Source organism: Lepidochelys olivacea (genome assembly GCF_965140295.1).
Source record: "Lepidochelys olivacea isolate rLepOli2 genome assembly, chromosome: 4".
Classification (NCBI taxonomy): domain Eukaryota; kingdom Metazoa; phylum Chordata; order Testudines; family Cheloniidae; genus Lepidochelys; species Lepidochelys olivacea.
The window spans coordinates 123498792-123522466 of record NC_140414.1 but is presented as its reverse complement, the minus strand read 5'-3'; the positions used below and the strand labels follow the sequence as shown (position 1 = coordinate 123522466).

At 46.0% G+C, this 23675-nt stretch overlaps 1 protein-coding gene across 7 annotated transcripts in view; it reads left to right on the top strand.

The window, feature by feature from the left end:
• Window positions 1-23675, top strand: part of EVC2 (EvC ciliary complex subunit 2) — a gene marked incomplete at its 5' end in the record, with an annotated part of 185799 nt that overhangs the window by 145536 nt on the left and 16588 nt on the right. For 6 of the 7 annotated variants that reach the window (XM_084626744.1, XM_084626743.1, XM_084626742.1 and 3 more), the window contains 3 exons: window positions 8000-8196; window positions 17743-17844; window positions 18362-19753. The exons of the other annotated variant lie outside the window; for it this stretch is intronic. In XM_084626744.1, the coding sequence (XP_084482870.1) occupies window positions 8000-8196; window positions 17743-17844; window positions 18362-18632 (570 nt within the window). In that variant the 3' untranslated portion in view covers window positions 18633-19753. Of the gene's footprint in view, window positions 1-7999; window positions 8197-17742; window positions 17845-18361; window positions 19754-23675 lie in introns of those variants that run through there. 7 annotated transcript variants of the gene reach the window in all.

Below are 23675 nucleotides of genomic sequence, written 5' to 3'. Positions count from 1 at the left end.
AGGAAGTTTTGGAGCTCTCTGATACTCTTTGTGATGCTGCTCCAGAAATCTCGCATCACCAGAAAGTAGATGGACAGTGCAGCCAGCTAGAAGGTATTGCCTTCCTGTGCAGGCGAGTCTCATCTTACACTGGGGTTACGTTCTGCAGTCAGCAAAAATCGTGTATAGTCAAAATTACATTGAGTGTAATGGTGGGCGGAATCGCCCGCACTACAGGTACAGTATTTAAATTGTTGTTTTTTCTTTTTTTCTTTTTTTTTTCCGACCGCGCAAAGCTGAATTCACGCATGTTAAACTGTAATGAGTTTTGCTGCGTTTCTAACAAGTGGCACAGATGCATTACAAAGCAACTTGGAAAGAACATAGTATGAATTTTTCTAAGTGGAAGTTTCAAAGCATGGTTCAGCAGATGGATAATCTTGCTTGTATGTATCTTGTGGTTTCCTCAAACTTAGCACTCTAGCAAGTGAACAAAGTGACCCTGGATATTTACCAGTTTAGTAAGACAAAGACATTTGTGATCAGAGAGAATTTACAGCACTTTATTATAATTGAAATTCAGCTATTCTATACAGCATGTGCTTGGAGAATTGAGCTTTAATTTGGTTATATAAAACATAAGCAAGGAGCTGTCCTTTGCTTTGAGCATGCTTGCGTTATCCAGCTTCCACAATAAATGTACAGATACAGCCTTACAGATGTAGTACACAACTAAAATAAAATCCCACTACACAACAGCTATAATAGTAAAAACCCACCAACGCTCAGCCTGCCAACTTGCCATATGCCTGAGAAGAAAGATGAGCCTTGTAGCATGAATAGTCTATTAATAAAACATATAGAGTAGCATGTTCCTAGTCTTTGTGTGTTTAATCCTGTGTTATAGAAAGCAATGCAATAGTGTTGGAAACCATATAAAACCTATGATTTACAATGTATAGAATATAGATTAGAATGGCAAGTGTTAGGCAGCCGTAATTATAGGAGTTGCTACCTCTGCCAGTCATCCATTTTCCTCTTAACATTAAATGGAATTTTCCCCATTGGGCAAATATTCAGCACTGCCATAAGTGGACAGATCTCCCACTAAACTTAATGGGCACTCCAGGTGCTCAGCAGCTCTGAAAAAGCAGGCCACTTATTCAGATGCCTAACTTAGACTGCTATGTTTCAATGGTTTGGCTCTAGTGTTCCTATTTAGGAAGATTTCCCATTTAAGTCAATGAAAGGTTTGTTTGAGCACAGGATCTTTTGCTGCCCATAGAAAGGTTAGTTTTGAGTAAGCACACAGTTATACTCCCAAGTACTCTAATTGTTGTTTGTAGATACAACAGATGATACAGGAAGACATTCGTGTGAAAAGGCAAAGTAAATGTGAAATCACGGCATGGACAGAGCTCATTGATTTTGCATTAGTTGTTTCAACATGTGTTACTCAGTCCAAATCAATGTGATGTCTGTACAGTAGTTCTGCTGTTTTAAATTACAATTTTACATTACTGGTTGTTTTGACTGAATTCAAGAAACACAAACTCCGATGCTGCTGATGCAAGAAACCTCTGGTGTTGTCTGATACAGTTGTTCCCTTGGGGCTACTGTATAGCACTCATATAGCATTGAATTCACCCCATCTTCGAATGCCAGAGGACTTTATGTAGCCTATCACAGCCTTTGAGTGGTGCATAGACCATTGAGTATGTCCTATCACTTGCAGTGAATTTATTTCAAAATATTGCAGTTTTCAACCAAACTTTGCAAGAGTCGGCCTTCTTCTACAGCATGGGGCACAGGTCACTTGCAGGTTTAAACTAGTGTAAATGGTGGATTCTCTGCAACTTGAAGTCTTTAAATCAAGATTTTAGGACTTCAGTAACTGAGCCAGAGGTAATAAGTCTATTGCAGGAGTGGGTGAGTACGGTGGGTGAGCAATGTGCAGGAGGTCAGACTAGATGATCACGATGGTCCCTTCTGCGTAGGGTTGCCAACTTTCTAATTGCACAAAACCGAACGCCCTTGCCCCACCCCTTCTCCGAGGCCCCACCCCACTCACTCCATCCCCACTCCCTCCATCATTTGCTCTCCCCCACCCTCACTCACTCGCTCATTTTCACCGGGATGGGGAGGGTCCCTTTTCGACCAGCATGTTCCAGTTGAAAACCAGACACCTGGCAATGCTAAATAAGACCCCCACTTGGGCTTTCTGCAGGGATTTAACTCTGGACCTCTCCATCTAACAGTCCATTAGTTCTAACCTCTTTATGTGGTCCAGCCACTCAAAGGGGACTCTAACCAAATGGCTGCCACCCGCGCCCTGCTTCTTGAGCAGGGGTTCCTCTTCAGTGTGCCCACCCCTGCTTTCCCCTTCTTCGCGGTTCCTTAAATCACACACCGTCTTTCTCAATCAGTCACAGAGTTTCCTGGGGTCTGGTTTCTTTATTTACAAAGTTCCCCCCAAAAAACAAACACAAAACAAATCTTCCACGCTACCTCCTCTCTGAGGTGCTGTCTGAGCAGCCAACTCTATTCTTCAGGGACCACTGCAGGAAATCATCAGCTACAGCCCTCCTCCTAACTCTGCCTTAATGAACAGCCTCAGACCCTTTATAGCCCAGGTGCAGCCCTGACCCATTAATTGACTCAGCTGGGAGTACCTGCTCTGGCCCAGGGCAGCTGAACCTAATTTAATCACAGGGGCCAGCCACATTGTGACAGGGACAGAGATCTACACTAATGTGGGTTACAGCTGCATGCTGGCATGGGTCAGCAGATCTGCAGCCACCAGAGAGAGAACCCAGTAAGGTGGAAACTGGGTGCCCCAGTCTGGCCCCTATCTAAACATCAGAGTCTCTGGTTTACAGGCGCACTGTGATATGGAGGGGAATCTAGCCTGGTATCCACTGTGGCATCTGAACACCTATCAGGATATATGAATAGCAAGTGTAGTCCTCAAATCAAGGCCTTTGTGCTCCCTGACCAGCAATACCAGCTTAGCATACCCACCCTACTTCCCTCTCGCACATTCATTGTTCCCAGTTAGTTGAAAGGTGGCTGAGGGCATCTGTGTGGGTGCTGTACGCAACCAGAAAACAGACACACATCAACACTTTTGTGTTCAGGCATATACTGTGTGCACCTGTTTAGTGGGTGTCACTCTCCTTGTATTTTGACAGAATTTTGACACTTTGCACTTGACAGAAATCATGCCGTGACTGAATACTGCTATATTAGAATACCAGCACATATTTTTCTTCAATCCAAATGATTCTTGATACAGAAAGTTAGGGGTCAGAGAGTGTGAAAAAAGTCTACATCCAAGAACATTTAAGAGTAAACTGCTGAAGATGAAAGCCAAGAACTCAGTCATAATTCTTTTGGCATCTATGTATATATACATTATTGAATTAAATGACTTACTGAAGGCCCTCTCACTTTTAGGGAAAGGGGATGGTGGTTCATAGGCTGAAATAAGAATTTTATTCCTACCTTAATCCTCAGTGGTTCTTTTAAGATTTCATAAGAGCCAACGGTGTCCAAAACCGTCACACAAAGTTCAGGATAGATTTTTTTTTTCTGCTGCCCATCATCATATCTGAGGACCTTCTGTGTAAAACTGATAGTATTAGTGAAGTCCCTGGCTCTGCTCCCTTTTCATGGTAAAATTTCTGCTTGGGATAGGATTATGTTTTAGTCTGGTTCATTGATTATTAATTTAATTTTGTTTGCGTCTTTGATTTTGGGTTGAGGGTTGTGCGTGTTTGTTTTTTAATAGAGGTAGAAGGGGAGTAAATGTGGAGTGTTGTCCTTATGATAGAAAGGCTTACTCTTCAAAATCTTCCCTTTTCTGAGAATCCTAACAAAGGTCAAACTCTGGATTTGCCTGATCTCTTCTGCAAATTCATTCTATACTGCTGTATAAAATTCCTGTTACAGAGAAGAGTGAGACTTCTAACAGCAGCTGTAACATTTTGAATCCTCTCAGGACAAAGAAATTGATTTTGGCTGTTTTCCTGTTCTGTATTCACTTGTTCCTGGCGGTTTCTTGTGCCTGTGACCTGGCTTTGGTAGTAATCTCCCGCATCTGCTACACACAGGCTGGTAAACAGTGCAAAAGTGGTGCTGGCTTTCTAAGGACTCCGGGGGATTATCACAGGCGTGCTTGTGCTAGCCGTGGGTGGTTTAGAACAGCTATAACTGATGGGAGCTGGCCCAGTGTTCCTATGGCAGATCTACTGGGAGCAGATAGAGGAGCTGAATAGGATAGAGAGAGGGAATGGCAGTTAATAATTGTTAGAACGGCACATTATTGCTACATTTACGCAGTGGGACATTTCCTGAACACATGGTATTACCCTCCCCCTATCCTCAATAACTTCTCTCATACTGTCCAATGCAGCATCCTTTGTGGTGGTCATTTAATTTGTTGTTTTCATCTAGCCCCAGGTTTTCAAAGTGCTATAGATTTTTGTACTGAAATACACAGGATCACTGTCGAAATTGTCAGGTGGATGCTGGAGTTTTCACAGCTGGACCGGACATACAAAGGGCTCTTGGCACCCGAAAAGGAGTGGGAAATGGAGTGAGTTTGTTCACAGTATCCAAGAGATGACTGAGTATTTCTGATTTTTTTTCCGCTTTAGACAGGAGCAGAGATGATTTTAAATTTGAGGGAATGGAGGTTTGAATTCCCATCACAAGAAGCCCCTGGCAGCAGGGCCGGGGGGGGGGGGGGCACGTCGGGCAATTTGCCCCGGGCCCCACAGGGGCCCCCACGAGAGTATGGTATTCTGTAGTATTGCAACTTTTTTTATGGAAGGGCCAGTGGCATAGCCAGGTGGAGCGAACAGGGGGAGCGATCACAAAAGCGCTTTTACTGACAGGGCAGCGCTTTTACTGACAGGGTGGCACTCTGGGTCTTGGGCAGCACTTCGGCAGCGGGTCCTTCAGTGCTGCCGAACACGCCCAGAGCGAGTGAAGGACCCGCCGCCGAAGACCCAGAGTGCCACCGGGTGAGTAAAACTAAAGGCGCTTAATTAATTAAAGGGCCCCCAAAATTGCTTTGCCCCATGCCCCCTGAATCCTCTGGGCAGCCTGCTTGGCAGTAGCCACATGCTCTTGTTGGCAGCCTGTGCCAACGTCTGCCCTTCACCCGGAAACAGTGGATAAGCACACAAGCTCGATGCTTCTGCCAAAATGAAAAGCAGTGAAATACTTAACATTGAAATTGTCATCATTAGACTTCAGAGTTAGTAGCCCCTTTGAGATGAATGGCCGTCATTCACACTTCTCTCCTAGCAATTGCTCCATGCTGTCTGCCGATTGAGGAATATGCATAGTTGTGCATTCCATTCCCATTTTGAAGGTTTTCTTTTCCACAATAAGGGCTAGAGACTTAATTTTTTTTAAATGAAGGCTTAGACTCTAGAGCAGAGGTGGCCACCTGAGCCTGAGAAGGAGCCAGAATTTACCAATGTACATTGCCAAAGAACCACAGTAATACATCAACAGCCCCCATCCACTCCCCGCCCTTCTGTGCCTCCCGCCTGCCGGCAGCCCCCACCAATCAGCACATACTCCCCTGTCAAGGTTCCTCCCCCACTCTGAACTCTAGGGTACAGATGTGGGGACCTGCATGAAAAACCTCCTAAGCTTATCTTTACCAGCTTAGGTCAAAACTTCCCCAAGGTACAAAATATTCCACCCGTTGTCCTTGGACTGGCCGCTACCACCACCAAACTGATACTGGTTACTGGGGAAGAGCTGTTTGGACGCGTCCTTCCCCCCAAAATACTTACCAAAACCTTGCACCCCACTTCCTGGACAAGGTTTGGTAAAAAGCCTCACCAATTTGCCTAGGTGACTACAGACCCAGACCCTTGGATCTTAAGAACAATGAACAATCCTCCCAACACTTGCACCCCCCCATTCCTGGGAAATGTTGGATAAAAAGCCTCACCAATTTGCATAGGTGACCACAGACCCAAACCCTTGGATCTGAGAACAATGAAAAAGCATTCAGTTTCTTACAAGAAGACTTTTAATAAAAATAGAAGTAAATAGAAATAAAGAAATCCCCCCTGTAAAATCAGGATGGTAGATATCTTACAGGGTAATTAGATTCCAAAACATAGAGAACCCCTCTAGGCAAAACCTTAAGTTACAAAAAAGATACACAGACAGAAATAGTTATTCTATTCAGCACAATCCTTTTCTCAGCCATTTAAAGAAATCATAATCTAACACATACCTAGCTAGATTACTTACTAAAGGTTCTAAGACTCCATTCCTGGTCTATCCCCGGCAGAAACCAGCATACAGACAGACACAGACCCTTTGTTTCTCTCCCTCCTCCCAGCTTTTGAAAGTATCTTGTCTCCTCATTGGTCATTTTGGTCAGGTGCCAGCGAGGTTACCTTCAGCTTCTTAACCCTTTACAGGTGAGAGGAGCTTTCCCCTGGCCAGGAGGGATTTCAAAGGGGTTTACCCTTCCCTTTATATTTATGACATCCCCCCTCCCACCACAGTCAGCTGTTTCACATGCGCAGGAGGCTATGGGGGAGAAGGGAGAGGAGCGAGGGCATGCAAGTCTCAGAGGAAGGGGCCTTGGGAGAAGGGGTGGAGTGGGGACAGGGCTTGGGGCAGAGCAGGGGGTCAAGCAGTGAGCACCCCCCAGCACATTGGAAAGTTAGCATCTATAGCTCCAGCCCCGGAATCAGTGGCTAGGTAAGGAGCCGCATATTAACCTCTGAAGAGCCGCATGTAGCTCTGGAGCCACGGGTTGGACCCCCCCTGCTCTAGAGCACAGTTACATGGTAATTTCCAAACAATGGGGCATTGCACAGCCATTTATGTGGCTGCATAATGACTTAATGCACAGAGTCAGGCTGTCTATAATCCTGCAGTCCCAGTGTCCAGAAGTGAAAGATCTTCATGCACACACTGGTCCATGGTGGAAGTGATGAAGCAAATGATAATAGCACTCGTTTCTAAAGCCATTGACTTTAAAATGATTTTCATTGAATTGTTTTTCCTCCAAAGTGGTAAATTTTGTAAAGTTTCAAATTAAAAGTTACTGATCATTTATTTTGTTGTAGTGTTGTGTGATGGGGAGGTCTGCCCCTTAAGGATAGTAGAGTCTAGTGGTCAGTCCACCCTGCCATGTGGCATGGCTCTTTAAGGATCCAATAGAGAGATATAGAGACATAAGGGGGATAGAGATAGAGGGAAAGTGTCTCGGGGAATGCATAGTGTTTGGAGAAGAGATCCTGTAACTTTAGGCCCCAGGGCTAGGAGCCTTGCGGAGAGGGTGGGGCAAGGCTCCCTTCTCACCCAGCCAATAGAAAAATGAGCTGGGAGAAGGGACCGGTATAAATGCTGCCTCTTCCCTCAGAAGCCAGGGAGATGCCTGTAGATACTGCAGGGGGTGAAGAGTTTCCTGCAGGACCCTGAGTTAACAGGGAGAAGACAGCAGCAGGGGTCGGTCTGCCTGCTGAACCCTCCCAGCCTGAGGCTAGGATGGATTGGGGAAAACGGGTCAGGAGGAGAAGCTGCATAAGACCCTACTACTGTCCTGAAGCCTAAATCCAACTTCAAGGAGGAGATCCAGGAGGTTCTTGTATTAAGGAGAGGGAGAGGGACAGGGTTGTTGTGTGACGTACAACCCAGCCCTGGGAGGAGGGGTGGGCCTGCTGAATGGTGGAGGAAACTGAATAGGACTTTTACATGGTCCCAGAGAGGGCATGAACTAGAGAGGCTAAAGGAGTGAGTTACTGCTGTGGAATAAACCTGACTCTGTTAAGGGGTATATGTTAGAATGGTAAATAAACCAGACCCTGCAAAGAGGGGTTGAACTAACGTGGTCTGGGTAATTGTTTGAAAAGATCCAGAGGGTGCTGAGTACAATGTACCGGCAGGGCATAACAGGCCATAATAGCACATGCCGGAGAGGCATGCCCTCATGGTATGCCGAACGTGTCTGAATTTTTATCATTGATTCCTCTAGGAGCTCCAATTGGCAGCTTATTTAACCAAACTGACAATGGTACCGGTGGGGATGTTGCACAGACTGCTGAACTTACTGCTGCCTTCGAGTTCACAGACTGAGCTTCTTTCTGTTCTGGATTCAATCAGTGACAAATATTCAGACAGTGTTATTGAAAGTGACATCAACGGGGAGGAAGCTGACAGCTGTAGAAAGAGGTAAGTGTGCGTCGGTTTATAGCTGAAAATTCCAGCTGGAGGTTATTACTTTGAGGGAATATATATCCATTGGACTGACAGGAGCAGAAGTCAAGCAAATGAATGGGTTTTCCTGCTGAAATGTTATTCCTGGGGGGGACTAAATCATTTTAACTAGATCACTTTTTCATAATTATAAATATCTTAACTACAATCTGACTTTAACAGAGGAAAAATGTGATCTGTATAGTTCATAGATGTAACAAGTCATTCTTTGCTTTTAGATATTCTTCCTCCATTTACTTATTTGCTACATTTTCTTTTGATGTATTTTATTGGTTTTAATTTGCATTTGCTTATCTATACACTTTTCTTTTCACCATTTATTTTAGTAATATTTATACTAAGTATAGCAGGCTTCAATTGTTGTAAACTGCTGCTGTGACACACTGAGGTAGGCAGTATATGGAGTAATAAGATCTGTAAATTACAGTCAAACCTCCGAGTTACGGACACCTCGGGAATGGAGGTTGTTCGTAACTCTGAACAAGACGTTATGGGATGCTCCTCAGGGTAGACTGCTCGGAGCTGGGGCTCATAGCTCTGCAGTGGCTGCCTGGTGAGTGAGGGTGGGGACAGACAGCTGGTTCTAGCCCCCTGTCTGCAAGGGTGATGAGTAAGGCATCCTGGGGCACTGCAGTGCCGGTGAGCACGCAGTGCAGGCTGTGGCCCTTTAAAACTGAGCTACTTCTCCAGAGCACAGGATGCAGGCAGGAGCTCGGGCTCCGGCTCCAGGCTAGCTTCCAGTAGCAGCTTGGGAAGTTTCTTTCCCAGGCTCTGAGCTTGCAAGCTTGTCCCCCTCCCAGCCCGGCAGGGAGAGGGGAAAACAGCATTCACTACCTCCTACCTGTAAGAGGCTGTGGGGAGTTGGGGGTGGGAGTGGGGACAGGCAGCCCAGATGTGCCAACCTTTAAGATGCAAATACAGGCATGGTACAGTATTTGCTGGCTTGTTTGTTTTGGGTTTTTTTGTCTCTGCTGCTGCCTGGTAGCTTACTTCTGGTTCCCCATGGTGTCCAGTTGACCAGTCAGTCCATAACTCTGGTGTTTGTATCTTGTAGTCCTTTCTAAAGTTTTTCATTTATTTTAACTATATTTGACCTTATGTGTAATAAGAAATAAAATGTAAACTAAGCAATAAATTGCAGTTTGACGCTCACAATTCTAAGAAAGCTCTATACACAGAAGCTCGAATCTGAACCTTTACAAATATATAGGTATGTGTGGCTTTAGATCCAGACAGGGCCTTAAGATTCTGGTGTTCTGTATTTGAACAAAAATCAGGGGCTAACATTTCCAGTTCAGTTGCAGAGATGACAACTCGCAAGAACAGCTGTGCTTACAAAATTTCAGCCCAGGATGACAGCGATCTTAGGAGAGGAGCTAACCTAGCTAGATTTCCACTGTTTTGGCCAGTAAAAATCTTACATAATCAACTGTCTCATGAGATCACTGTCACTTTGATCCAAACAATTAATGAGGCTTCAGTATCATCATATACAAACCCAGCTTTAGCAATCAGTTCCCCTTTTAAGTCCTTGCAAGAAACACCATAGATCCATCCCTGGCCAGCTTTTCATCAGCTTGGACAGAACAAAGTGTGTGGTTCTCCCTGAATCCTAGAGGGTAATATAAACACACTACATAGTAGGCAGCGCTGTCTTAGGTTTTGCAGAAATCTTTAAAATGTTCACAGAGCAAACTCAATAACCAACTGTTAATTGCTCATAACTTTTCTATTTTAGGCCCCAGTCTCCAAAGAAATCAATGTAGACAAATTCTTGTGTCCCACCTGAGTCCCATTCAAGCAAGGGGGACTTCATGCTTATGCAGATGCTTTTGCAATATAGGGATCTTAATTTTTTCTTCAAGTGCTTGCTCATGTCGATTCCATTCTAGGTGCGTGCACGCTCACGTGCACAGTCGTTGGATATTTTTGCCTTAGCAGTATCTGTAGGGTCGGCTGTGAGGCCCCCTTGAGTGCTGCGCTCATTCACTGGTATATTAAGCGCCACCGACCCTACGCCCTCTCAGTTCCTTCTTACCGCCTGTGACTGGCAGTGCAAGAGCGTTAGCGGTTCTATACAACCCATTGTCTGTTTTCTTTGTTTACAGTTTGTAGGTACTTAGTTAGCCATTAAGTTAACTGTTAGGTTAGTTCAGCAATTAGAGTCTCAGCTGGGACTTCGCCCTGGGGTGGGGCATAGCCGTTCTCCAGCTTCAAACCATACTCGTCATGCAACAGGCCGATGCCTATTAGTGATGCCCACAACAGCTGTGTGAAGTGCTTGGGGGAATCCCATAGGAAGGACAAGTGCAGAATCTGTAAGAACTTTCACCCTACAACCCAAAAGGAGTGGGGTATCGGCTTGAGGGCCCTCCTCATGGAGGCTGCGCTTCATCCTGCGTTGGAGCCGTCCCGCTCGGACCCTGTGCCTAGCACCTTGGCATCGGTGTGGAGTGCTCTGCCCAGCACCATTTCCCCTTGCTGGTGCCTAAGATGCTGCAAAAGAAGAAGAGCCCTGGAGCTTCACAGGAGTACCACTTCATAGGGGTACTTCTGCAGTCAGACTCCCTAGGCCCCTAGCCTGGCCAGGTATCCCACTCCCAGGAGCTGCAGGGGACCCTGGCTTCTCCTGGGGCCCTTGTTGCCCAAAGTGGCCCTGGTGGCGAAAGATCAAGCAGGCCAGCCAGCACCGCCGATGCCACACCAGGCACCAGATTCAGCTAAGACCCCAACACTTAAGGGCAAGCCGGTCATGGAACTGCCCCATAGGGCAGCGGAGCATCCTTGCTCTCCAGACTGCAGGTGTGGAACCCCATCTCCACGGCCTAGGACTCCAGCCCCGCACACTTGGTCTCCAGTCAGTAGGCTCAGGTTCCCGATGCCGCGCTCTCCCTCTGCGAGGCATGGGACACTGGAGTCAAGGCACCAGTCCCCGTACCTCTGGTACTGGTGAGCTTCCAGCCTAAGATCACCGCAGTGCAGGTCATCATCATGGTCTCCCAGACATTGGTGCCCAACAGAGCGGGAGTGCTCCCGTTCACGGCACTGGTCTCCACCTCTCTGTTTCCTCTCATCAGGCAGGGACCGATCCTCGCCTTGCTGGTCGCCAGCCAGGGTCATTTCGCAGACTCAGGCCTCGACGACTCTGCCCTGGTCACCGGAAGGGCAATGGTCCAAGTCAGACTGGGAGTTTAGCCCCTTGCTGAGGAGCGGTGATTCGCCCCCAACCCGCGAAGCCGGCATGGCGCCTGCAGTGGTGGAATGGCCTTAGGGACAGTGGCTCAATAGCCACACTGGAACCAGTGGGGCGTGCCCATGATGCCGACCCCGTATTCCCACCGTTCTTCCCTTGCCGCCTCGGACAAACCGCCTGCGGCACTGCCGTCATCAAACTCAGAACACAGGGGGAGGGATTGCTCAGTGGTTTGAGCATTGGCCTGCTAAACCCAGGGTTGTGAGTTCAATCCTTGAGGGGGCCATTTAGGGATCTGGGGCAAAAATTGGGGATCAGTCCTGCTTTGAGCAGGGGGTTGGACTAGATGACCTCCTGAGGTCCCTTCCAACCCTGATATTCTATGATTCTACTGAATGTGATGCAGGGTCAGCACAGCAGGTTACAATGCCTAAGGAGACTGAAGGGGAACCCGTCCCTCCCCTGGCAGTGCAATCATCATAGTTGTCTCCAGACAAAGCGGTGGTGTGCCCCCAACAACTTCAAGGAGCAACAGGCGCTCCATAGAAGAGTTGCTACCAATATGAACTTAAAAATTGAGGAGTTGGCAGAGGAGTCTGACGACCTCTTTAATGTTATATCCTCTACCACCCCAGCCTGGGTTACGCTGCCCATCCACCCAGGGGTCCTTAAGATAGCCAAATTGCTGTGGCAGACCCCCCCTCCTTCCATTCCGCCTACCTCTAAGTAGGCGGAAAACAAGTATTACATCCCTGCAAAAGGGTTCCAATAGCTGTATACCCATCCTCCAACGGCATCACTGGTCGTGTCTGCTGTTAATGAAAGGGACAGGCAGCGCCAAGTCAGTGGCATGCCACGAGACTGGACTTAATTTGTTAGAAAGATTTACTCGATGGCCAGCCTGCAATTTCGGGTGTCTAACCACCAGGCCCTCTTAGGCGGATACAGTTTTAATCTGTGGGACTCCCTTAACAAATACAAGGAGGCCCTCCCACAGGACCGAGCCCAGAAGTTCGATGCTTAGTTGAAGAGGTCACAGCGGTGGCGAGAGAGGCCCTCCAGATGGCTTGGGATGCTACAGACTCGGCAGCCAGGATGGTTGTTTCTGTGGTGGTCATGAGGCGCAGCTCCTGGTTACAGTCCTCTGGGTTATCCCTGGAGATACAGGCCACCATGCAGGACCTCCCGTTTGAGGGGGCAGGGCTCTTCTCTGAGCTCACGGATGCAAAGCTCCACAGCCTTAAAGACTCCCACGCCACCCTTTGTTCCTTGGGCCTTCACACCCCTCAGCAGGCCAGGAAGTTGTTCCGTCCTCCACCTCTTCTGCCTCCCCAGTCTAGGTCCAGGGGAACTTCGCAGCTGAGCACCAACAGGAAAGATAAAGACAAGGGGTCTAAGCGGCATTACCCGTCATCTTTCTGTTCATCTGCTCAGCCTGGCCCTTCCAGGAACAAAGGAGGCCAGAAGCAGTCATTTTGAGAGTGCACACGAGGACGACGCCCCAGTGACATCCCAGGATCCACCCTCCTACTTTTTCCTCAACCGCCTTTGCCCCTTCCGGTCGGCCTGGTTGCAGCTTTTCTCGGATCGTTGGGTGCTCAACATAATATCTTCGGGTTACACCCTGCAGTTCATGGCCGACCCTCCCTCCCAGCTCCCTGCCTCGTCCCTCTTCATCCCTCTTGTCACTAGCAACTCCTCATTCAGGAGGTCGAGAATCTCCTGTGCCTGAGGGCGGTGGGGGAGGTCCCTGGGGACATGAAAGGGAAAGGGTTCTACTCCCACTATTTCCTAATCCCAAAAGCAAGCAAAAAGGGAGCCTCAGACCCATTCTGGACCTGCATTGCCTCAACAGGTCTCTCAAGACGTTGAAGATTTGCATGGTATGTCGCCATCGACTTGAAGGATGCATATTTCCATTTTCCCAGGACACAGACGCTTCTTCCGTTTTATGTTGGGCCACCACCATTTGCAATTCACGGCACTGCCCTTTGGTCTCTCGTCAGCCCCAAGAGTGTTCACAAAGTGCTTAGCACCAGTGGCCACTTACCTGAGGCGTCGAGGTGTTAAAATTTACCCGTACCTCGACAACTGGCTAATAAAGGGCCGGTCCCAGGATCAGGTGTGGCGCCATCTCAATCTGATTTACTCCACCTGTCGCAATCTGGCGCTGTTAATAAACAAGAAAAAGTCAACCTTAGTTCCAGTGCAGTGCATAGAGTAATTGGAGTGGTCCTCGACTCTACTCAGGCCAGAGCCTTCCTCCCCGATGCCGGGTTTCGAGCCACGGTGGACTTGATCTTGTGCATGCAAATCCACCCTCTCACCACTGCTCACACGTGTCTGCAGTTGTTGGGCCAGATTGCAGCCTGCACTTATGTGGTCTGGCACGCGTGGCTCCACCTCAAGCCTCTGCAAGCATGGCTAGTATCAGTCTACGTCCCCAACAGACACAGCATGGACCATGCAGTCAGAGTCCCAGACCAGATACCGTCATCACTAACATGGTGGCAGAATCCTGGGTCGGTGTTGGAGGGAGTTCCCTTCTCTGCCCCATCAGTGACCCTTGTCTCCAGTGTCTCAGGGTGGGGAGCCCACCTGGGCAATCTCAGCATGCAAGGTCGATTTACGATCGCTCCCTACACATCAATGTCAGGGAATTTAGCGTGGTTCACTTGGCCTGCCTCGCCTTCCTACCTCACATAAAAAGCAAGGTGGTCCAGGTCCTGAAGGACAATACAGTGGCTGTGTTTTATATCAAGAAGCAAGGCAGAGCCAGATTGTCTGCCCTTTGCCAAGAAGCCCTCAAGCTCTGGGACTTCTGTGTTCAACACGACATCCATCTCGTAGCCGCATACCTCCCCAGGGCCAGGAACACTTTGGCAGATCGCCTCAGCAGGACCTTCTTATCTCACCATGAGTGGTTCCTCCATCCAGAAGTGGTCAGCATCATCTTCCAGAGGTGGGGGACTCCCCAGGTGGACCTGTTCGCATCCAGGCAGAACAGGAAATGCCATGTTTTCTGCTTAATTCAGGGGATCAACAGGCTTGCTGTTGGATGCTTTTCTACTCCCCTGGTCGGGGGCTCTGTTAATTCCTCCGGTGCCATTAATTCAAGAGTCCTCATGAAGATCAAGCAGGACAGGGCAAAGGTGATCCTTATAGCACCAGCTTGGCCTTTCCAGCACTGGTTCGGCACGCTGCTGGACCTCTCGGTGGCTGCTCTGTTACAGCTATTGCTCCGGCCACAACTGTTGTCCCAAAACCACGGCAGTCTTCTGCATCCGAGCCTGGTGGAACTGCACCTGATGGCGTGGCTGCTGCATGGTTAAACACAGAAGAGCAGGAGGGCTCAGCTGGTGTCCAGCAGGTCCTGTTGGGCAGTAGAAAGCCCTCCACTAGAGTGACCTACCTAACGAAATGGAAGCGGTTTGCTTGTTGGACTTCGAATAAAGCCCGAGTGGGCCTCGCTGCAGTTAATCCTGGACTACCTTCTGCATCACAAGCTCCAAGTCCTGTCCCTTTCATCTATTAAAGTCCACTTGGCCGCTATCTCGGCCTTTCATCCGCCCCTCTAGTGTAGGTTGGTTTTCACCCAAGACATGACTGCCAGGTTTCTCAAGGGCCTCGAGTGCCTCTACTCACACATCAGGGACTCCATCCCTCTGTGGGACCTGAATCTTGTGCTATCACAACTCATGGGACCCCCACCTCCCACCTTCGAGCCTCTAACTTCCTGCTCTCTCCTTCTTTCTTGGTTGCAATAACTTCGGCCCACAGGGTCTCTGAGATTAGGGTGCTTACCTCGGAACTGCCCTATACAGTCTTTTACAAAGACAAGGAAACACCCGGCTTTCCTCCCCAAAGTGGTCAGACAGTTACTTATCTGTCTTTTTTCCAAAGCCACATAGGTTGGAGGAGGAGCGTAGGTTGCATTCCCTAGATGTCAGGAGGGTGCTAGCCTTCTACGTTGAAAGGACCAAGCCATTCCACAGATCAATGCAATTGTTAGTCATGGTGGCTGACCGGATGAAAGGTCGTCCAGTGTCTGCTCAAAGAATTTCTTCTTGGATCACTGCCTGCATTTGCTGCTGCTACGATCAGGCAAAGGTGTCCCCTCTGGTGATTGTCACTGCCCACTCAACCAGGGCGCAAACCTCTTCAGCACCTTTCCTAGCCCAGGTGCCTATCCAGGACATCTGTAGGGCGGCCACTTGGTCGTCCATCCACATGTTCACATTCCATTATGCACTTACTCAGCAGGCCTGGGACAATGCTGGCTTCAGTAGAGCAGTGCTGCAAGCCGCAAGACCGTGAACTCAGAGCCCACCTCTGAAGATACTGCTTGCGAATCACCTAGAATGGAATCAACATGAGCAAACACTTGAAGAAAAATCAGTTACCTTTCTTTTCATAACTGTTGTTCTTCGAGATGTCTTGCTCATGTGCATTCTATTACCTGCCCTCCTACCCCTCTGTTGGAGTTGCTGGCAAGAAGGAACTGAGAGGGCATAGGGTCGGTGGCGCCTAATATACCAGCAGATGAGCGCAGTACTCAAGGGGGCGCCAAGGCCGACCCTACAGATACTGCTAAGGCAAAAATCTCCAATGCCTGTGCACGCACCTCGAATGGAATGGACATAAGAAACACATCTCGAAGAACAGCAGTTACGAAAAGGTAGGTAACTGTTTTTTTTCTTTTAAATCTAGCAAAGTGACAATACCTCATGGAGAACTAGCTGCATTCCAAGGCTCCTGTTTGGCAAACATTTATGCACTTGTCCAACCTCATAATTCACAGCCCCGAGGCACAGTTTGGTTCCTGGTTTCCCCCTCACTCCCTGGGGAATGTAATCTTTCCCCAGTCTTTCCTGGTTGAGATTACTTTTGTTAGGGGGCTTATTCCTTCACCCACTTACTTCCCTGGTCCTTCTCGCATGAACAGAGAGCAACAATACCCCAAGTCCAAAGGTGCAAACAATTGGATGTTTATTGGGGTGAACTTCCAGCAAGCATGATTCCAGTTTCCTTCCTTAGTGTCCCCCTTCCCAGCTCTGACACCACAGAGCCTTACCTGTGTCCCTGTTCCCATTCCTGCCCTTAGCCAAACATGATTCCAATTTTCCCACCCCCATTCCCTGTTCCCATTTCCCCCTTCAGCAAAACATGATTCCGATTTCCTTACCCCCATTCTCTGTTCCCATCTCCCCCACGCACACACCCACCTCCTCAGTTCCAGATTGACTGCAGACTATATAGTAAAACTTGAGTTCTGCTTAGCTATACCTTAACCAATCATTTTCCTGAAATTTAACTAACCAATCCTAACATATTGTAACATGATTATGTAACCAATTATATCCCACCACCTTAATTAGTTTACACCCAGCAAAATTAATTATACAGCAGACAGGAACAATCACAGAACCAAACAGAGATTATACAGACAAACAATAGCAAAGTGGGAACTATAATGACAAAACAATACAGAAGTGAGGATTTCACATCCCAGCTATTGATAAGTGAGTTCTTGCCAGACAGGATGCTATCAAACTAAGTTTCCTTTTACATTTTCTAGGCACTTCCCTTTCACTGGAGGTGATAGGCACTATCAGGACAGGATTGTATTCCTAACAGCCCAATAGCACCTTATTTCAATGTGACTATTTTGGAATGTGAGGATGTGACCGGCCGCTTCCCAGCGTTTGGCTGCCTCTGCTGCTTAGCCAAAGGCCTTAGCCTAAGAACAGGGCCTCAGACTGTCACAGTAAGAGAAGGACCTTACAGTGATTTTGATTCTTTCTTTTATGCCTCTATAACTAGCCAAGTGATAAGAATACACCTAAATTCTTCGAGTACAGGCCTTTACCGACAGGCCTGAATATCTATATCCTAACAACTTTCCTTTCTGCACTGGCTCAGTTGTGCTGGCTGGTATGTTGTGAGCATGGAGTCCAGGCTTTGCACAGTCCTGGCCCCTGTCCTCCCACTCCTTGCAATCTAGAATGTGGGAAACACACAGAGGATGAAGGAGGAAACTTACACTACCTCACTTCCTTGCCAGGGAGCACAAGGTGAGCCAGGATCTCTCCCATAATAAATATTGTTGGGCAGGAAATTATAGCAAAAATAACTGAACATTCCTGCAGAATGTATTTAAGTTATTATTAACATTAATTTTAATACCTAAAACCAGATGGTGGTGGTGATTTTTGTTTGTTTGTTTTTGGTGTGTTTTGTTTTGAAGGTGGGGATGTAAAATTCAGGATTTTCTTTTGTTTCCCTCCTTGCCCCCCTTACTCCTTCAGGAAGCACCAAGGGTCATGGCAAGCATTAGAGAGCAAAGTAAGGCAGGATCTGATAAGCAAAGGCTTGGAAAAGATGCATTCTGCAAACAGGAGAAAAGAAAGGTAAAGAAAAATTAGTACTTGATATGGGGGAAAATACAACTCCTTGTACCTCATATCTCCCAAGAGTCGTCCTTTTTGTGAGAAGTGTTTTAGAATTCATGAAAATATTCACAAACATGTGTCTTCTACCACTGTTGTCCCAGTTCTCGGAATGCATGTGAATATGGAACTCCTGTTTCATAAAGCATCCTGTACTTTTACCGTACAATAATATTAAAGTCCTTGCAAGGGAAATATTGATGCTCCACATGTTTTGCCCACTTGCGTCCTTGTATGTAACATTTGTTCTAAGGCTGCTGACTCATTGAATGCTATATTTCATACAGTGAAGTGGAAATTGGGTTGGGATGGCGAAAATAATACATACTGTATGTCAACTTCTAAATATGGTTTACATTAGTCTCCCAAAGTACAATGAATATTTTTTGCCAGGATATGACTATACAGTCAAGCGAACCATTTTGTGCCGGAACTATTATAAATCATTTTTAAATTCAATTTCCGTTTCTTAATATAGCCTTCTAAAGAAGAAGCAACTTGCACTCATGGAAAGAGCATCATTCTCTCATCTCGGATGTTTGTCTAGACACCCTCCTGTGGAACCTTCTGGCCAGCCTGATTCATTGAACACTTCTGCTGCAGAAGCCATTGAGCTATTAGACACAGGGGAGAAGATATTTCTGTTCCGTGATCAAAGGGATCCCATACTTGCTTTGCATAGTTCTCCAAGAAAAAAGAAAAAGAACTTCCTAAATTCCAAAAAGGCTGCATGGGCAAACACAGGCTAATGAGGTAGATAGCCATTTAGTGCATCAATTAGTGAGACGAAGGTTATTTCCAAATAAGGGTCATGAAAAAGGAGCTGGTGTACGTTGAAATCATCTGAATCATTGTTAAAAAACAATTTTTGTATAAGTTGCAATAGTTTGATTTTTGCATTGTAAATAGTTTTTATTCTTAGAACTGGATTTTGTGCTCTTGTCATCCAGCAGTGCACAATCTGTATCTATTAACTATCGTTTTAGTATGCACAGGAGCAGTAGGTGAATTTTTGCCATACTCTGTGATGCACATTACATAACTGAGGGCAGGATGTAGTGCTCATATAATTCAATGCACCAGTTTTGTACTCTCAGCGTATGCGCAGTGTGCCTAGCCATTTCATAGCATTGTCTTCAGCCAGGTGAAGAGCTGGTAGCTCGCAGTCAGCAGGCACTTGTCATGGATCTGCAACATACTCTGAAGTTGACCGCATCTACATTGTGGGTCGTTAGAGAAACCCCATTTGAAGAGATTGGCCGCACAATTGTCCTGTCCTGTTTGAAACCAGTTCAGGGAAGCCCACATGAGCCTTGGCGGGTCAGATGGTTGGATCGGTAATGAGAGAGTAATTTACGACTATCATCGCTGACTCATTATGCCAAGCAGATTCCACTGTCATGTCTTGTGGTGGTATAAGTGACCATAAAGAGTATCTAGAAGACAGGTGAACTTAGCAGGTGGTTGAAGAGGTCTGAGTACAGAGGCAAGTCACATTTCTCACAGATCTTGGCCGGGAGCATAATGGAGGCCCCCTTGTGGCGAATATGGGGCGGTGCTATGTTACTAAGCATTGGCAGCCATGGCAACTGAGTTGCACATAACATCCCAGTAACACTGCGCATAGCTTTGTTAAGCTGCATGTCAACCAGCCTTATGTGAGATGAGCAACAGCAGACAGAAGCACAGTACTCTGCTGTTGAATACTGATTTGACTGTTTGCTATATTTTTATTATTGTTTATATGTTGTGGTAACTTATGTGATGTCAACCCTGCTTAATTATTGCAGGATACAGTACTAAATACAGATAAGGATAAGGAAAAACTGTATACCAGATAACTGTAGTAATTATTAATAAATAGTTTGTTAATAACCACTATAAATTTGGTTTTATTTTTGCAGACTGCTTTCTAAAATTACAGCAAGTGGGCTAGATCCGCCAAACACTTATGGATGTGCTTAATTTTGCTCACCAGAGTAGTTCCATTGCCTTCAGTTTTTCACCAGCTTCCTTAAACTTGACTGTTTAAACTCGGCTCAGGCATAAGTGTGTGAAGAATTTGGCCCAATCTTTGTACTAGTGGAGCAACAGTATTGTATCTGCTCACAGACAAAGGGGGAAAATGGTAATTATATTATTTTCCAAAGGCATTAGTGATCACAGCGTTACCAACTGTGACGGCATCGGCCTCTCATGAGCGCCCCCTTTCTCTGGCCAGTGTACTTGCAATCGCAGTTCTTTTTCACGGGGCAGCACTCACCTCTTGTGATGGCCCCCTTTGGTTGGTTGGGCCTGTGAGCCTGCTTTTGGTTTTTGGTCTTACATTGGGGCCTCTTGCAAGCGGCCGCCTCCCCCGGCCAATGTTCTTTCGGTGGGTCTTCAGAAGTTCAGTCCTCTGGCTGAGCCTCACACACTGTCCCTCCTTCTGGGGTATACAGTCCCGAGTTCTTATCATGACCCTGGTATGGAGCCGTAGCCCTTAGGCTTCCTTTCAGATGCACTGCCTTCAACTGCCCAGCCGGGGCCCATCTCAGTGCCCTCAGTTAGTGTCCTTTCAGCAGCCCTCCCTGGTCTCAGTCTGCAACCAGACCAGCAGGGCCCATTTGGTACCCTTGTTTGGTCTGGCCAGGTTCTGTGCTCAGTCCCCCGGGCTCAGTCTGCCCACACTGACCTTTTCATGGTCCTGCTGGTGCTCTGTTCAGCCAGCCAGCCAGACACCCGGTCTTTGGCAGCCTTCCCTAGGCTCTGCTCTGCTGCTTGCCTTTTATCTGACCCTTCTGGCCCCTAATTGGTCGTTCCAGCAGCCCCTCTGATTGTCCACTCCTCTGCTTCCACTCTAGGCTGCCTGGAGGACTTCTTACTGCTCTATTGTGGAGCGGGGTGATGCAGGGCTACAAGGCCTCTAGCCAGGGGGCCTTTGGACCTAGTCCACCCTGACACACCAACTCTTACAATTGTAGGTGTTTTCTGAAAGCTCTAGCTCCTGGATTCACGTGAAGCCATGAGAATCTGCTCATTATTTAAGAAATAAGATTTTAGCCCTCAAACGGGGGGGGCTGAAAATATGAACCATAGAGGCACTGACACCAGAAGGCAAATAAAAACAACCCCAAATGTACTATTTTAAAGATCTCATGATGTTTAAGACAATCATGATTTTTAGAGCATAAGTCATCATTTTTGAATGCCCAGTGTTAGCAATATTATGATCACATACCCTGAAGCTGTTTGTATATTAGTGCTGTATATTTTTATATAAACAAGATGTCCATTTCCTTTGGGAAAGTAAACACTAATTGTATTTGTTTGCATAATTGGTCATAGAATTGCAGAATTGCATTTATTCTGAACCTAAGTGGAAAGGTCACTTCTCTTTATAAAGTTAGGGACTTTACAGACTGTACAATAAAGAACCATTAACAGTTTTCAGCTACTAACACAGTTCCTGATCATGTGGATTAATTAGCATCACATCCTGATAATCCAGTAACAATTCTCAGCCTGTTCTTCATTATCCTCACTGAGTCAAAAGTGAATAAGTTTGTACCATGGTAGAAAAAGGCATTTTCAAGTAACGATTGGGTTTGGATACGTTCCGTTTACATCCTTCCTGGATAGATGCACTCAGCATCCTTCCACTCAGCCTTAGGGAGATGCAGTAGGTCTACTTCTGCATTACAGCTCTAATCCTGCTCTTATATGTAGCACCCTAGGCAATAGAACCCAGGGAGTGAGCACATGATACCAGCGTGGTGGCTAGTTATAAAAGGGATTTAGTATAATGAACTGATTAATGTGTATATTATATTTTGTGTGAGGCTTGGGTTGGGTGTTGGAATTAAATTACCCTTTTATTTATTTAGATTTATACAAAGTTAAATTGTTGAAAGCCTGTTATTGATCTGATAATAAATTATCTTAATTTACTGGGACCTTGGAGAGAACTGAATATTATAGGAAGGAAATTAACTTTTTTTCCCTCCTATTCCTACCAATCTGTCAGGAAAATAAGATAGATGGGAAGTCCTGTCCTAACATCTGAATGCCCGGAAGGGCCATGCGAACAGAGAAGTTCTACAGAATGTATTACAGCCAAACAGCATGAAAAATGCAACAGTACAGAACAGACAATGGAAAGTGAAATTGGAAGTTCTGGAAAGTCAATTTATAGACACTAATAAAATAAGAAATAGATTAGTGCACTAGAATATAAATATAATTGAATTTACAAGCAATACTGTCTGTCTTTGCGTTCATATTAAATGCAAGCTGATGTTTTGAAAAAAGCAAAACGGATAGTCACTTACCTACTTATATGAAAGAATAAAACAAGAAATAAAATTGCTTCACTTAAACCATCTGACGATAGGTTTTTTTAATAAAGGACAAAGCCATCAACAAAATTTTGAAAATGTTACAGCTAAACACTCCTGAGGCTAAAGCATTCTCTGAGATGTTCAAAGCATTTTTTTAAAAATTCCCTGAAGTAGCCTTAAACCTACCCAGCAGCAGTAACGTGTATGCTCCCATACCTAATAAAGCAATAACAGAAATGAATAAAGGTTTTTTAAAAGCCCCAGGGTGAGATGGCTTCCCAGCAGAATTCTTCTCAAAGTAGAGAGAGATTTTAACCCGTACATTGTCAGATCTTTATAATGAATTCTTGTCATTAAAAAAACCCACAGAATTGTTTTCAGAAGCATTTATTACTGAAAATCCCAGTAGAGATTCCACTAATTGGATGGGATAGCTATAAATTATGAGGATAAAATGTATGCCAAAATTCAAGATCTTGTGACTCAGAATCTCATGTGTAAACTCACCAGGTTGGATTTATAAGAGATTATCTGTGTATCCAATAATGCAAGGATTTTTTGCACATCCAGCTCACCTGGCCAAAAAGCTAAACAGCTCAACAGTTGTAATCTCCTTGAATGTGGTAAAGGCATCCCATAAATGAAATAATAAAAATCACACTTCCATAATGCATTATATTTTTAAAGAACTATATAAATATTGAATCTCAAAACATCTATATTCAATAGATAATGCCCCAGTCCTGCGCTGATTAAACACACATGCTTAACTGTGTATAGGCCCAGTGAAATTATGGGCCTATGACAGTATGTGAAGGGGGGGGGGTGTCTGTAAGTGTGTCCAAGTCTTTGCAGAATCAGGACCTTAGTAAATATTCTCATCCCCATTTTACAGATAGGAGATAACGCTGCCACGGACTCTGTATTAGCTGAGCACTGTCAAATTAAATCCATTTGGACATTTCTATTAGTTTTAGGGTTGTTACCAGTTACAAAGAAAAGTTTTATGGAGCAAAGGGCCAGATCCTGCAAGATGCTGAATGCCACTTGGGAGTCAGAGGGAGCTGAGGGCATTCTGCACCTTGCACAGCCGGGTCCCAATGTGCTGTCATTCTGGTCTAATACCCTACTGAAAAACAGATGGAGCCAAAGTAGAAAGATAAAAGGATCTGATGTGCGAGGTCTGGGTCTTGTGAAGCTCACTGCACTATTGGGACCTAAAAAATAAATCCCATTCATCTGACAACTTTTCCTGTACGTTCTCCACCTGGGTACAGAATTCACTTTATTAAACAGTGGAGTCAAAGGTTTTGGAAATGGGGGAATGAACAGTTCAGTGATCCTGGAGGAGCTCACGTGCCTTCCCTTGAAAGCTTTAAATATTTTTCACCTTTTCCCGACTGTTGATAAGCAGCAATACAATGTACTTGGACTATTTGATCTCCTTAGGGACTCTCTCCCCTCCCCCTGAGA